The 16,499-nt window shown below is 45.4% G+C and overlaps 1 protein-coding gene across 3 annotated transcripts in view; it reads left to right on the forward strand.

Annotated features, from left to right (window-relative positions):
• The window catches only part of YLPM1 (YLP motif containing 1), a 96,668-nt gene that overhangs the window by 50,353 nt on the left and 29,816 nt on the right, over nucleotides 1-16,499 (forward strand). Inside the window, exons 19-21 of one of the 3 annotated variants that reach the window (XM_050955638.1) lie at nucleotides 2,613-2,743; nucleotides 6,319-6,499; nucleotides 12,365-12,764. The exons of 1 other annotated variant lie outside the window; for it this stretch is intronic. In XM_050955638.1, the coding sequence (XP_050811595.1) occupies nucleotides 2,613-2,743; nucleotides 6,319-6,465 (278 nt within the window). In that variant the 3' untranslated portion in view covers nucleotides 6,466-6,499; nucleotides 12,365-12,764. Of the gene's footprint in view, nucleotides 1-2,612; nucleotides 2,744-6,318; nucleotides 6,500-12,364; nucleotides 12,765-16,499 lie in introns of those variants that run through there. One more of the 3 variants, XM_050955639.1, reaches the window with a different exon arrangement.

Here is a 16,499-nt window from a genome sequence, read left to right on the forward strand (position 1 = left end):
AATGCTTGTTGTCTTGATTGAGGTACAATTGCCTCTTTGAGTATATTATTTAGAAGTATGGTTTAATAGTACAATGTTCAGACCTCACAGAAGGGGAAACTAACTTCACAATATCTGAAGTTTTATCTGCACTGTAAAACTTTATTTTAGGATGCAAATAACATTTCACTCACTCCACTATCAGTTGTTGCATAAAAAATACAAAAACTGTAACTTTTTTTGGAGGGGTGGCCAGTATTGAGAAAAAAAAAGTTATTGGCTAATTTCAGGTGCTTTTATAATTAAAATAACAAAGGTGAGTTTTTAAAAATTTTCACAGATTTTAAGGATACTGCCATTTTGCTGTTTTTAGAACTTTAAACTCTGAATTATTAAAGTTTGAAAATTGGATGCTAAATAACCATGTCTTTCCATAACTACCGTCGCGGGCTCCATATTACAAAGTGAAACCTTGTCTGATAACAAGGAACCCTTCTGAGTTGATGTACCGAGAATCTTTGCAATAGGACTTTGAGAATGCTTTAAGGAGTGTCTGCTCTGGGGGCACCTCTGGACATGCCTTGAAGTACCACGGCATGGATGGAAGCAGATGTCCCTGGAAGGGCAGCCAGCTTCAAACACAAAAGGAGATTAAATTTAAAAACATACTCTATACCAAGATAATGGAATTCTTAAAAGAAGGATTATTCAAACTGACAGTGCAGTCCTTAACTCACCTTTTTACATTTGAATGTTGCAAAACTTTCAGGTACCGATTTGCAACTCTTGTCATACACAGGCAAAGTGGGAGAATTAACTCTTTCATGCTGGTGATCAAATGTGCTTACTACTTGCACATTGCATCAGAAAATTCTGTTTTGCAGTGGGAAAGTGTTGATATGACTGCTGTATCACAGAGTTCCTCGACTTCTCCATTTGTCACAACTTAAATGTTCCTAAATGAGTGTGCTGCTTTCCTTTTCAATGCTGTTTATTCTGGAGCTCCTTATGATAGCAGTGGTCTCTGTTGAGTAATTTGTGAACAATACTAAATGGGCTTGGAAATACCTTTACTGCTAGAGCAATATAAAGGACTTTCCTATGCCTAGAGTTTCTCTCCTGAAAGGAGATGACATCTCTCTGTGGAGCCGTAGTTACAAATTGGGCATATTTGACTTTGCATTAAGTTTCTTCTTTTATTCTTTGTAACTATTAGCACATCAAGAAAGCAGATACAGCTGTTCTGTGTTGATTTTTAACTGTAGTGTCTTTGGGGAGGGGATTCAAAAATGCTTTGCTTGGGCAGATGAAAGGTTTGAATCTGTCCAAATTAAATGGGTCATAATGGATACTTGAAAATTCTAGCATTGAATAAGGGAGGGATTCACTTTGTTTGGCATGTGAAGTTTTACTGAAGTATGCACAAGGCACCATTCGTTTTTTTTTTTTTCATGACCTCCAGTACTACTCTGCTCTTTGCTAATTTAAATAAAACAAAATTCATGTACATAGGGAAATTCTTTGGATGCACATTTTTATACTGTTCTTTTCTGCTGCCCAGCAAATAAGCTGCTTTGTATATGATTCGTTTCAGAGATCTCCTGTTGGCTAATTTAATAACGTTAGGGACTTCTGAGCTAGTGTCGCTGTCCTCACTGGCAACGGTTTACAGAGAACACCAAATAACTGTAAAAAGTCACTCTACATATACTTTAACATGGCAATGATTATAGAAATTGTTGAAAATACAAGGGCAACAAACTTAGTACATGACATTATGAACCAATGAGTAAACACAAACGGAAAAAAATATTTTTAGCTCTGTAAAGACAGTTTTGTGTCTTAGCACCTATTAATCCTTAACCTTATATACTTTGTCTCATTACCACTAGCAATCTGCTTTGAATAAGTGGCCAAAAAGAGCAAGTTCTTATAACTCAATAAATGTCATCTTGTTTCACTTTATCTCTCGGGCTGGTCACTCTGGTTCAGTAAGCAACAGAATTAAAAAGTGACCTTTGGACAAACCTACTTCTAGAGCAGTCGTGTATGTGACCTCTCACACCATGAATAATACCAGATTCTGAGTCTTTCTGCAGTCCCAGGATTTTGTGTTCAGTAGAAGCATTCTTCAAAAACTGCTTACTTATACAGTCCTTAGTAGGTTTAACAGTTTGATGGACACCAAGTTCCTGATATTGCATATTATACTATGTTTGACACAGTATTAAACCCAACACTGGGAAGAAAATGTGTGGCATTTATATTGTGTTAAACTGCAGAATAGATGAGACTGTCATTCCACCAACGGCTTCCAGCGGCAGCGTTATGCCTGCTGAGCATGGATTCTGAATGATGTGAACTTCCAGGAAGATACGTTTTCCTCCCTCATACAAACAACAATACTGAGTGTTACTGACAAAATTAATATGAAAGATAAATAAAAGTTGGAAATGGGAGTGAGTTGAAACAAACTAGCGATCATTCCACTCATCAACACAATCTGGATATGCAAGTTCTGCTGCTGTGAAATACAGACTCATCCTTTTGAAAGTGTCCCCTCTCTCATCTTGTTTGTGTGCCTTTTACACACATTTTCTCCTTTAACGCTGAGGCTCTGTGTTTGTTCTCAGACAAGCTGGATGGCTTGCGGACAGGCACAAAGAGGAAACGTGATTGGGAAGCAATTGCCAGCAGGATGGAGGATTATCTTCAGCTTCCAGATGACTATGATACACGTGCTTCTGAACCTGGCAAGAAGAGGGTAATAAACTCCTTTAGTGCTTAATATCTCTAAAGGACTCAAATAGCATTCTCTCTGGAACATAGTCTGCACCATTCATTCAGTTTGCCTGCATACAGGATTACTGTGGACTCGTTTCATTTCATTGTCCCAGTAGATGCCATGGCAGACTGTTTTTAAGGACATGGTCTTCCAAACACATACAGATTTGATGTGATAAAATAAGCCATTGAAGATAGTGAAGATTAACAGCATATGTCTCAGTTTTTGAGAGTTAGCAAAAAGATATGCTGTCCTTAAGGAAACATTCTATATAAAGATGCCGACTTTCAAGAGAAGTCATGGATATGGGTATTCTGTGTATGGTGTATGTTTTGCAGAGGCACAAAAGGTATATAGTATATAATGCAGAAAAGAGGCTAGTAAGTTTGTACTGTGTGTTGTATATGAGAGAAGAAGAAAATAACATGGGTGGTACATATGTGACTGTTATGATCTGTTAAAGTTAATCCATTTTAGTAGTAGGGTTTGTAACAAGGATAGTGAAGGAAACAGTATGTGTTCTTAAATTCAGGACAGATTCAGTCTGAGTGATTTTCTTTGTGTATAAATAAAAATTGGTCCTTTATCATCCCTGAATGTGTGCTGCTGCTTAAAATATTTCTATGAACAGAAAGTAAAATTGCACGGAGACGCATGAATGTACAAATGTGCATGAGCATCACTTAAAATAACAATCTACCACAGTGTTTCTCAAACTGGGGTCGCCGCTTGTGTAGGAAAAGCCCCTGGAGAGCCGGGCCAGTTTGTTTACCTGCTAGGTCCGCAGGTTCGGCCGATTGTGACTTCCACTGGCCACGGTTCGCAGCTGCAGGCCAATGGGAGCTGCTAGAAGCAGTGACCAGTATTTCCCTCGGCCCGTGCTGCTTCCAGCAGTGAACCACGGCCAGTGGGAGCTGCGATTGGCTGGACCTGCAGACAGGGCAGGTAAACAAACTGGCCCAGCCCACCAGGGGCTTTCCCTACACAAGCGGCGACTCCAGTTCAAGAAACACTGATCTACCGTAAAATTAGGTATTTTAGAATAAGGTTGCTTAATTACATTTCCTATGAAGACAGTCACTAAAAATCAAGGAAACTGACAGTAAACTCATTTACAGCTATGGTCAACCAACTTATGTCTTACTCCCCTAAGCATCAATAAAATATAGTCTGGGTCTTCAGCTCAACAACAAACTCCCTTTTAATTCCAACATACATTCAATAACCCAAACTCTAATCTCAGCAAGTTTAAGCTATATTATTCCCTATAGATGTGCGTAATCATAGTGTTTATACTAACTGAGCATGGAAAAATGAGGTTGAAGTGCAGGTTGTGCACTTCAGAGGGAATGGGAGGAACTGGTTGTATACATTGTGGTTACTTGTATGTTAAAACTAAAAGAGTTTGTCATGGAGCTGAGGAGTTTGTAATTGTGTTTGAGTGATAAAATGTAAATTGAGGTTGGTGTGGATGTTAACACTGACCTTTCTTAATTTTTAAAGATCATGTTCATAGAAAATGCATTTGAGCAACCTTTACTCTAAGCTAATTTTTGTGGAGCGCATGTTTGATTTTTTAAAAGTGTAGGTAGATGGATGAGGAGGTTAGTTTTGGCCAGTTGAACTGGGAGGAGTGGGGGTATTACGGAGTATTTGGCAGGAGGATAAGAAGGTGATTGGGGAGGACAACAGTGGGATAGTTACTTGGAGGCCAGGAATGGGTTTAGCAGGAGAGTGGTACTCAGTGTGAGTTTGTGCGGGGTGACTAGAGGGAGAAATAAGTCTGGAGAAGAGGACCTGAGGTTTCTTCTGGTGAATGTCCTGTGGTTTAACAGAGAGCTCTGTTCCAGTGGACCACTTCCTCACAAACTGTAAGACATTTTCAGAGGTGAATGGGATTTGAGGTGGGGAGCAAGGCTGGGTAGCAGCTCTCCCTGGTTCCATCCCCACCAGGGCCCCTATGTTGCTAAGCAAGGAAATACTCTTCACATTTGTTAACATTTTATTTTTATAAATATAAATATTTATACAAAATTAGTGGTAATAGAAATAAATGTAAAAGTTATTTCCTTGTACATTGGATTGGCAGAATGAGGACATTGAACTAAGTAGGTTGGGGAACTGGGCTAGTAAGTGAGGGGTGGGCATTGGGGCCAATGAGTCAGCAGAAATCAGGATTGGAGGACAGGATGGGGAAGAGATTTGTTCTTGAGGGTATGTCTGCACAGCAAAAAAAAAACAAAAAAACCCCAAGGCTAGCCTGTGTCAGCTGACACGGGCTTCTGGGACTTAAGGCTACAGTGCTATTTCATTGCTGTGCAGAGTTCCAGGCCCAAGAGCTCTGGGACTCTCACCTCGCTGGGTCCTAGAGACTGGGATCCAGCCCGAGCCTGGAAGTCTACACAGCAGTGAAACAGCCCCGCAGCCTGAGCCCTGCAAGCTCGAGTCAGCTGACATGGGCTAGCTATGGATGTCTAGTTGCTGTGTAGACATTCCATGAGTTGCTTGCAGATACTGCTTCTCTAGCCCTATCATCACTCTTTCTACCTTGTGTCTTGGTTACAACCCTCCCATTAATTGCTTTTATGCCCTCTTCTCCTCTTCCTCCCCCTCCCCTTCCATATGTGCACATATGTGTGTGTGAGAAGGTGACTGCAGAGGTCTGAACAGATCAGAGATGAAGATTGTGAGTGACTTTAAGAAGCCTTAGAGGAGGAAGTGGCAGTTGTCAAGGTGGGACGGGACATAAATGAGCAGCTTAGCACAGTGGATGAGGTAGTGAAAAGGTTCATCCAGAAATGTGTCATAAAAGCCAAAAATAGAAAAGAACTATTTATTGTGACTCTCCTTCAGTCAGTGCAGGATTGTTCCCTACAGTATATCTTCCTCTACTTTGTCCAGTCTAGTTTTAAATGTCTCCAGGATGTAATTAAGCTTACAAGGTAGATGCAGAGAAGGATTATAGTTATGAAAAAACTGTAGTTCAACATTGTGTTCTCTGTTCCATTTCATTTGGGACCAGGAGAATAATGACTTGCACACACTATGGTTGTGAACACTAAGAAGTAAGCCTATGTAATCCTTCCTTACAGAAGCACTGTTGTGTTCTGTGGCTTTCCCCTAGTATCCCTCAGTCCCTTCACACAGAAGAATACTTTCCAATGGTCTCTTGTCTTCTTTTGTTTCCTGTGGGCAGTAGGCATCCTGCCATATTCTTCCTCTAAGCCTTAGAATAAATGCAACCACTATGCTCTGAATCACAGAATTATTAGTGTTAAAATGGAAAAGACTTAATCATCTAGTCCATCCCCTAGCCAGTGCAAGATTTTTCTCTACTCTGACATACATTCAGGACATTCCCTTTTAAATGATGTAATTAGGGGAACATCCACTGCTTCCTTTGAGAGAATGATTTGGGTCTTCAGTTTCAGAACCAAAATGATTGAGTGCAGGTTAAGAATTTTCTTTGTACACTAGTCTGTGAGTGAAAGGCCTACTAGTGTTCTAGTGTTTATTCTTGAAGGACTGTGTTACTGACATTATGTTCTTCATAGGTAAGGTGGGCAGACCTAGAAGAAAAGAAGGATGCAGACAGAAAGAGGGCCATTGGTTTTGTGGTTGGACAAACGGATTGGGAAAAGATCACAGATGAAAGTGGTCATCTTGCTGAGAGAGCCCTCAACCGCACCAAATATATCTGAGACAATTATAATATGGAATTTTTGTACCTTTAAGGTAAGTGTTCCACCATTATGCAAATTTAGTCTCACTGTTTTTTAAGAGTTGAGGATGAGATTAAAGCGCACACATTGCTAGGGTTCTCCCTTCAGATATTCTTGTTCTTCTTCGAGTGCTTGCTCATATCCATTCCAGTTAGGTGTGCGCGCGCCGCATGCACATTCGTCGGAAGATTTTTACCCTAGCAACACTCGGTGGGTTGGCTGGGCGCCCCCTGGAGTGGCGCCGCTATGGCGCCGGATATATACCCCTGCCGACCCAGCCACCCTTCAGTTCCTTCCATGCTCGGCCTGCCACAAGCCGATGCCAACAGGAGATCCACACGACTCATGTTTGAGGTGCCTCGGGGAATTGCACTTCACAGCTAAGTGCCCCATTTGCAAGGCTTTTAAGCCGAGAACAAAATGGAGCAGGACTTTCACTTACCCCTCCACCTTCGGCACCGAGCGCTGGTCAGTCGGCGGACAGAAGTGCCTCCCCGGCGCTGGACCCCGCTGGCTCTGCCAAGGCCTCTTGGCACCGGCCGTCGCCGGCACCGAAGTCGACTCAGCATCGCTCCCTCTCTCCGAGAAAGCTCACAACTCCTCCTGCCAGTGCCTGACAGCTCCCCGGCACGTGCCATGGTTGAGCTCCCTGCTCCTGCTGCTTCCGTGCCAACTGCACCGCAGTCAGAGAGCTCATCTAAGTCGGATCGCCCGGCACTGACACCTGCCGAGGCACCAATGACCCCAGTCCCACAAGGGCTGTCGAATCCAGTGCCTGACAGCTCCCCGGTACGCGCTGTGGTTGAGCTTCCTGCTCCTGCTGCTTCCATGCCAACTGCACCGCAGCCAGAGAGCCTGTCTAAGTCGGATCGCCCGGTACCAACACCTGCCGAGGCACTGACGACATCGGCACAGTCGATCCTGGTCCACGAGAGCCATTAAATCCGGTGCCTGACAGCTCCCCGGTACGCGCTGTGGTTGAGCTTATTGTTCCCCTCACGCCGGAGACATTCCGAGCGGCGAGGGATCTCATTGCCATGACAGAGTAGATGCTGCCTGAACCCCCAGCACCGCTGGTGCGGGTAATACAGTCTCTTGGCAAGCCTCCCTTGATACGACCATCCTCTGTCGGCACAGCAGAGCGGCACCGTTCATGATCACGGTCTCGCAGACACTCCAGGTCCCGTCGGCACTCCCGCTCCCGATGCCACTTGCAGTCCTGATGCTGTTCTCCTCCTCGGTACCGGTCGCACTCGCCGCACCAGTCGGTGTCCCGTTCGCCGACCCGCTACTCTTGGCACCATTCCAGCTCCCAGCACTGCGACTCCCGTAGCCACTCCCAACATCGAGCCTCGAGATGTTGGTCAACCTCCCGGCACCGCTCTGGTTGAGGTTCAGATCTTGTTCCAGGTACTGGTACGCCTCCCGATACCAGTCCCTGGTGCCGAGTTGGGCAAGGTCCGGTAGAGTCAGAGACTCTGACCACGATTTTTCAGCACCTCCATGGCCATCCGGACACGCGTCAGTGTCATCCCATGCGGACAGCTCTTATGCTGAGGACCGCAATTCTGATGTGCCCACCAACAACCTGAGAGCCCATCAGGACCTCCTAAGAAGGGTAGCACTCTATATGGACCTCCAGGTGGAGGAGGTCCTGGAGGTAGGGGACCCGGTAGTGGACATTCTATCGGCGGTTGCCCCACTAGAGGGGCCCTACCCGTTTATTCGGACCATCCAGGCGAATGCCGATACTCTATGGGGGGTACGACTACTTCTATGTCCGTCCTCCTCCCTGCTCACTAGTCGTTCAGTCCATTAAGGAAAGGGAATGGCATGGCTAGCAGGCGCCAGCCCCGAAATCGAAGGAGGCTTGGCGAATGACCCTACTCAGCCGCAAGGTGTACTCTGCAGGGGCCTTATAGCTCTGCGTGGCAAATCAACAAGCCTCGCTTAGCCCATATCATTATAACACCTGGGTGACGGTGGATAAGTTTATGGAGCTTCTCCCTCAAGACTCCCGCCAAGAGTTCACTGCCCTCTTGGAGGAAGAAAAAAAAAGGTGGCCAGAGCTTCCCTCCAGGCCTCGTTGGATGCAGCAGACTCAGCAGCCAGGGCTCTGACATCGGGTGTTACCATGAGGAGCACCTCATGGCTTCAGGTTTCAAACCTCCTGCCGGAGTGGCAGTATACCATTCACAACTTACCATTTGATGGTAAAGGCCTCTTCGCAGCGAAGACAACCCCAGGCTGAAAAGCCTGAAGGACAACAGGGTCCTAATGCGCTCTCTCAGCGTGCATACGCCGACTACCTAACGCAGGCCTTTCCGTCCCCAGCCACACCGCCGTACTCTTTGCCTAGCCACAGACAGGACTTTGGCAGATGGCGTGGCCGAGGTGGTCGCAGACGACCGTCAGGACCTCTAGAGGGACAAGATCGAGGTCCCTCACAATCATCACCGGGACCAAAGACGAACTTGCGAAGGTGCGCCCGAGAGCGACGTACTAGTTACAGGTGGGATCCCACTCCTACTTCCTCTTGGCGTGGTCCCAGTTAACTTCAGATCGCTGGCTCCTACACATGGTGGAGTATGGGTACCACCTTCAATTTGTTCCAGCCCTGTTCCTCTTCAGGGACCCCTCTCAAGAGCAATTCCTCTTACAAGAGGTGCAGACGCCGATGGACGAAAGGGACAAGGGGTTTTACTCCCATTATTCCCTAATCCCCAACTTGTACGGAGGTCTCGGACCTATCCTAGACCTGCGAGGACTCAACCAGTTTATGATAAGGTTTGAAGTTCCGCATGATATCCCTGGGAACCATTATCCCGCCTTGGATCCTGGAGACTGCTATGCCGCCCTTGATATGAAGGACGCGTACTTTCACATTGCCATCTTCCCTCCGCACAGGAGATACCTCCGCTTCTAGCCAACCGGCAGTACTTCCAGTTTACGATCCTGCTGTTTGGCCTTTCTACAGCCCCACGGGTATTAACCAAGTGTATGGCTGTAGTCGCCACCCACCTCCACCGACGTCGGATATGCGTTTTCCGTATCTGGACGATTGGCTTATCTGAGGAGACTCTGAGACATAAGTCACTCAGCATGTGGGCATCGCCAAGGACCTATTCACACGTCTAGGCCTGATGATCACTATAGAAACATCCACTCTGGTTCCCACGCAGAGGTTAGACTTCCTAGGAGCTATCCTGGATTCCGACCTAGCCGGAGCCTGCTTACCACAGCTGCGGTTTCAGGCGATGGCAACAATCATCCGAGGTCTGCAGACTTTCCCAACAACCTCGGCTCGCACTTGTCTCGGTCTCCTGGGTCCCATGGCTGCCTGCAAGTTTGTAACCAAACACGCCAAGCTCCGCCTCTGTCCTCTCCGAGTTTGGCTCAAATCGGCGTACCGCCTGGACAGGGACCCAATGGTCATGATAGTCACCATTCCCTCGAGCACTCTAGGCTCCCTAGAATGGTGGCTAACTCCCTCCCTGGTGTGGGCAGGGATGCCGTTCCATCCGTCCCAGCCCTCACTGTCCCTGACGACGGACGCGTCATCTCTCGGCTTGGGTGCTCACCTTGGTCACCTTCGAGCTTAAGGCCTTTGGTCTTCTCAGGAGCTGGCATTCCACATCAATGTCCAAAAATGAGAGCAGTCCGCCTGGCGTGCCAGGGGTTCCAGCAGCAGCTGCGAGGCCGTGGTGTGTCAATGTTTACAGCCAACACAACGGCCATGTGCTACATAAACAACCAGGGAGGGACATGGTCCTCCTCCTTTTGTCAGGAGGCCATCCATCTCTGGGACTTTTGCATAACCCACTCGATAAATCTGGTAGCGTCCTTTCTCCCAGGCGTTCGGAACGCCTTGGCGCTTCGACTCAGCAGGTCTTTCCTGCCTCACGAGTGGTCGCTCTGCCCCGATGTGATGCATTCTGTTGCCAGAAGTGGGGATTTTTCCCCACGTAGACCTATTCGCTTACCGCGAGAACAGGAAATGTCCGAGGTTCTGTCCTTTATGCCTTCCCACCATTCACCCTGGCTCATTGGGTCCTGCTCAAACTTTGCAGGGGCAGGGCGGCATCATCATGATCACTTCAGCGTGGTTCAGGCAGCACTGATACACCACGTTGCTCGACCTGTCAATAGCCAACCCAATTACCCTGCCACTCCACCCAGACCTCATAACTCAGGACCACGGCAGGCTTCGCCACCCGGACCTGCAGTCTCTTCACCTCACGGTGTATCTGCTGCATGACTAAACCGGGGTAGCAGGAAGCCTTCCACCTGGTCAACATACCTGGCTGAGTGGTAGCGTTTCTCCTACAGGTGCGAAACGCTTGATCTTCCTCCTACTGAGTTCTCCATCCCCTCTATTTTGGACTGCCCTCTGGCCTACAACAGCAGGGCCTAGTGGTGTCATCACTGAGGGTGCACTTGGCAGCCATTTCTACCTTCCACCCAGGCTAAGGTGGTCGTTCCGTGTTCTCACACTCTATGGTTTCGAGGTTCCTCAAGGGCTTGGAGCGCTTACACCCTCAAGTACGCCGCCCAGCCCCAACCTGGGACCTCAACCTGGTTTTAACCAGACTTATGCCCCCCCCATTCGAGCCGTTAACGACCTGCTCGCTGCTATACCTGTCTTGGAAGACAGCTTTCCTCGTAGCCATTACATTGGCCAGATGAGTCTCCGAGCTCAGGGCTCTTACGGTGGTTCTGCCGTACACTATGTTCACAAAGACAAGGTGCAGTTACGACCACACCCGGCTTTCCACCCTAAGGTGGTTTCGGCCTTTCATGTTAACCACACTCAACGCAATGGGGGCAACAGTTGCACTCCATGGACATCTGTAGAGCGCTCGCATTTATATTGAGCGGACAGAACCATTTCATAAAACGCCCCAACTCTCGGTCGCAGTAGCAGACTGAAGGAAAGGCCTACCTGTTTCTTCTCAGAGGATCTCATCTTGGGTGATGACGTGCACCCGCACTTGTTATGATTTGGCTCACATTTCCCCACGCCACATCACCGTGCATTCTGCCAGGGCTCAGGCTTCATCTGCCGCCTTGCTTTCTCGTGTACCTACCCACGAGATCTATCGCGCAGCTCCATGGTCCTCGGTCCATACTCTTGCTTCGCATTATGCTCTGGTTCAACAGTCAAGCGATGCTGCAGCCTCTGGCTCAGCAGTTTACATTCTGCCACATTTTCTCTCCGACCCCACCGCCTACATAAGGCTTGGGAATCACCTAACTGGAATGGCTATGAGCAAGCACTCGAAGAAGAAAAGACAGTTACTCACCTTTGTAACTGTTGTTCTTCAAGATGTGTTGCTCATATCCATTCCAAACCCACCCTCCTTCCCCTCTGTCGGAGTAGCCAGCAAGAAGGAACTGAAGGGTGGCTGGGTCGGCAGAGGTATATATCCGGCGCCATAGCGGCGCCACTCCAGGGGGCGCCCAGCCAACCCACCGAGTGTTGCTAGGGTAAAAATCTTCCGACGAACGTGCACGCAGCGTGCGCACACCTAACTGGAATGGATATGAGCAACACATCTCGAAGAACAACAGTTACAAAGGTGAGTAACTGTCTTTTTGGGGCCTTGAATGGTAGGTGGATTTGTCAGTTGTGCACTTTCCTTGGTGTGTAATCTCCTGTGTGTAGTATCTCAAGTTTGAAGGAAAAGGGGTATCAGCCTTCAAAATCTCCAAGCATTGTCAGTAATAAGAGTGTAAGTGTTCATGATAAGGACAACCGGAATATATGTAAGCTGGATACCTAGTTCTTCCAATTCCAGATTCTACATTATTATATTTGAATTCCGACCATTTTTATTGATACATTTCTCAGTGTAACAGACTTTTCTTTTCTTTACAGGCCGTTTACTTTGAGGAGAACTGAACCTGGCGTGGCATGAGCATCCTACATGGATCATGTCACTACCATCTTCACAGATTATTTTTGTTTCTTTTGTTGTTTTAGTTTCTGAAAGTTCCTTGAAATATTGGCGGGTGATAACCAGTGTCCCCAAAAGACATACAATTCTGCTGCACCTAAGCGAGAGAGTTTTCATTTTAATATTTTTTGGAGGGGAGGGAGCGTCAGTAGTTGTAGCTGCTATACGTGGAAAAATTAGGCAGAGAATGTTTCCTCCACTGTACTGTAACAGAATGTCTGTATCACTTTTTTGCTTTGTGGCCATTCTCATTTTATACTGTACGTACCTTGTAGCTTATTGTACTAGGAAGCAGAACAATAAACTTCCATTATAAACCCAGTGAGTTTGGTGGACCATACAGCATGGGTTTCTCTTGGTGTTTGTTTTATCTTTTAAATGTGGTCTGTCTTCAAATGTTGGCAGAATGTTCAAAATCGCCGTCATCTGGAAGAGGCATCATGCTTCTGTTTGAGTGCATGTCTTACCTGGGGACTCCAGGAGCCACCTGCTCTCCTCTTTGTAGCCAGCTGTTTTTTTTAGGCCTTGGCTCTTGTTGGCCTACAGTAATTTTACATCTTCTGTCATCTTGGAGGTCAGCTGCTCTTTGAAGTGTTCCCTGGATTGTTAGTTTCTCAGCTGTTTTAAATTTCCATTGCTATCTGTGGGTTTGAATTTAATTCTGTGGCACTGAAATACTCCAGGTGGTAATGTGGAGTGTGAAAAAAGTTCCTTTATTGCTGAGTTTGAAATTAAAACAAGTAATGGAAAACTGTGAATGTGGGAAGCCCTCTCAGTGGGAGCCCAGAAAGTCCCTGTGGTCACAATAGATCATATTGTCTATTTGACTCCCCATCAATGCATATTCATTCCCCTCACAAAATTTAATTTCACTTAAAAGTAGTAGTGAAAACTTTCAGATCTAGAACTAAAAGGATGCCTTGCTCTGGCCAAGAAATGGGCTTCACTTGATGTAAAAGATGGATTAAATAATTGTCCACATTGAGAACAATGGGGTAGAAGCTTAATGTACAATATCATTTGTCTCATCAGTGATGCACAGTATTACAGATTTGCTAATGAGCAAGTTGAATAGATCATTTTTGTTCTTTCTGGGTTTCCAAACCAAAGGCTTATGTTAAGACTTGTATGGAAAGAGAAGGTGCTAGATTATCTGAAAAATGTCTTAGTTGATGGTGAATTATTTGAAACTGCTGTCCTGTACACTTTGAAGAAAGTGAAATTCTGATAGCTGCTTCTGTGCTCCCTGCTGCTCTGCTGAGCGATTACATTGCAAATTGTTTCTAAGTTTATTAACCAGTCAAGACTGATGAGAGCATTGTTTGGTACATTAAAGTAGAGCCATTGTTTGTAATATTGAATGGTTTTTGTTTACCATTCTAATACATTTCTGTTTACTTGACATTTCTCAGCCTGATTCATTGTGTTGAGTGAAAGTTTTTCTCAGGGTGAACAACAGACTATCTGAATTTGACCTGAATGTATGTTTACATATAAGAAAATGAAGCTCCTTGAATGCAATGCTGTTACACCAGAAGGTAGCAAATGTGGATTTGTATGTACACATCCCATAATATAGCAGTATTTACTTTCTGTTTTTAAATGTTGCAAAGTACTGTCTTTGAATTCTCAGACTTGGCATTGCACAAAGTAGTAATTGCCAAGAACTCCAGAAAATCAGAGGGCTTTTGTGTCCTTATGGAGATCAGTCAAGGCTTGTCTCAAAGGAGTTGTTTTCTCATTTCTCTGCATAGTGGCTACCAGAAAGATTCTGAGGCTACCAACTGGAGTCTGTTGTTTATAACAAATCTAGACTGCTGATGGTATTTCCTGAACCCGTTTTGACTTCCTGTGCCATTTTGATGGGCTAGTTCTATATCCAGATGCTAAGATCTGATGTTTTCACTATACCCTTCAGAATCAATTTAAATCAAGTTCTAACACTTTTCCTTCCCAGGATAAATAATTTTTCTGGAGTGCAAGAGTCATGGAAACAAATAGAGAGTGGCAGAGGGGATCACCATGTCTCCTGTGTTCTCATGCAGTTTGTAGCAGAACTGAGCAGCCAGCACCCAAGGAGGCCATGCTGTTTTTGTTCCCTTGGTCTGCATGCAAGGAAGGAGAGGCAGACAGAACACGTGAAGGGTTGCACTTGTACCAATCAGATGTGGCAAGAGAGATGGCAAATGACAACTAACTGGAAAGGCAGTGCAAATTGATTACAATGTTTTCATTATGAAGAAGTTCTGTTGCAAGCGTGTGCCAATATCGTCAGAATATGTTGAATTTTTTTCTGTCAGTCGCACTGATGTTTGTTCTTTACAGGTACTATAATGCATCCAAGTCTACTGTAATTTTATGATCTTTGTCATCTGTGTTGCAGCATGGTGGTAAGTTTGAGCACCCAGCAGATCAGCCTGGGGCAGATCGTTGGGAAGTGGCTCAGGAAGAAAGTATCATATCTGCATAATATCAGAGCATCAACCTCCATCATGTTCCATGCACTCCAGTCCTTCAGAGAATGAGGTAATCCAGCACTTTGAACTGCTCATCAGCACTGCTGGCAGAATTACAGATGGCTAGATTGTCACATCCTTGGTCCCGGCCCAGAGAATGGTGATAGTGATTGATTCAAAGCCTTCAGCTGTGGAATATGACAAAGTTACATCCTCTTTGCTGTCCTATCCAGTATCCACAGGCAGCTTCAGGGATTTAGACCTCACACTGACACTGGACTCATACAACATTGGGAATGAAAAAATGCCTCCTACAATCTGTGGTTAACTAGGAGAATGGACCCCATTCTCTCAGATTATGACCTGACTATGATCAGAAATGCCTTTGTTAACTCCAGATTGTAGTGTTGCAATGCAATGTACCAATGGTTTTCAACCTTTTCCATTTGCAGACCCCTAAAAAATGTCAAAGGGAGGTGCGGAGCCCTTTGAAACTCTTAAACATAGTCTGCGGACCCCCCATGAACCACAAGTTGATAATCACTGGTTCCGTGATAATGACAACCTTTTGCGGACTCCTTAGACATAGTCTGCGGACCCCCGGGGTCCACTGGCCACGGGTTGAAAACCACTGCAATATACCATGGTTTGAAAACATTTTAAAAAATGCAGTAACTGGTGCAGGATGCAGCACCTACCTCTTCAGGAAGATTGGCTGCTTAAGAGCATTTCATCCCTGTATATCACTTGTTCCACTGCTTTGCTAAAGACTGTCCCACCTTCTCGGCCTTCAGTCACCCTTAACATCTCGGCTCTTCAAGATTAATGAAACTGTCTATCCTGAGGGTAAGACTCATGCTTTTCCACAAAGAAGCTCACAACCAATTAACATTTACAAAAGGCTAAAACATTTTTTACTTAATCTGCACCTCACAGATTGGACGAACGGTGAGGAAACATTTTGTCATAAGTCATCTTGTATGCTTTTACTCTAGAAAGCTTCAATAAGCCATGGGGCTATGGCCATTGTGTAAAAAACTGAATAGAAAAGAATCCTGTACCAACTTTGATGCTGTGGTTGTTCTTTCGCTTACTTGTTGAGACTAGCTAATCAGAGTTAGTGGTATCTCACATTATTAGTTCCCTGCAATTACAAGAGAAAAGTTGCTTCTTAGTTCTTCATATCTCTACTTCTGTGATTTGGTTTAGCATTCATTGGATTTGCTTCAAACAGCTATATGAATCTTGTCCATCAATGAATAATTTGCTCCTTGCCTGTCAGGTGCTACACTACACGTTGCTGTTTTTGCATGTTTGTAAAGGTGTTGCATTAAATATTTTCTGAGGCCTTTTGAAATCTCTGTACAGACATTTGGAATCATTAGCAAAGATTTCAGTTTCTGTATCTAGTCCACTACATCCTGTCTTCAACTGTGACCAATACCAGATGTCTCAGAAGAAGGTGCAAGAAGACCCAAAGTGGGCATTTATGGACTGTAACAGTTTTTTTCCTACCCCTCTCCTCAGTTTAGTGATTCCCATATGCTGAGAAGCATGAAGGTTTATATCTTTTCCAAACTTCAGTTTTGTTGATCATCTT

Source organism: Gopherus flavomarginatus, chromosome 5 (assembly GCF_025201925.1).
Source record: "Gopherus flavomarginatus isolate rGopFla2 chromosome 5, rGopFla2.mat.asm, whole genome shotgun sequence".
Lineage (NCBI taxonomy): Eukaryota > Metazoa > Chordata > Testudines > Testudinidae > Gopherus > Gopherus flavomarginatus.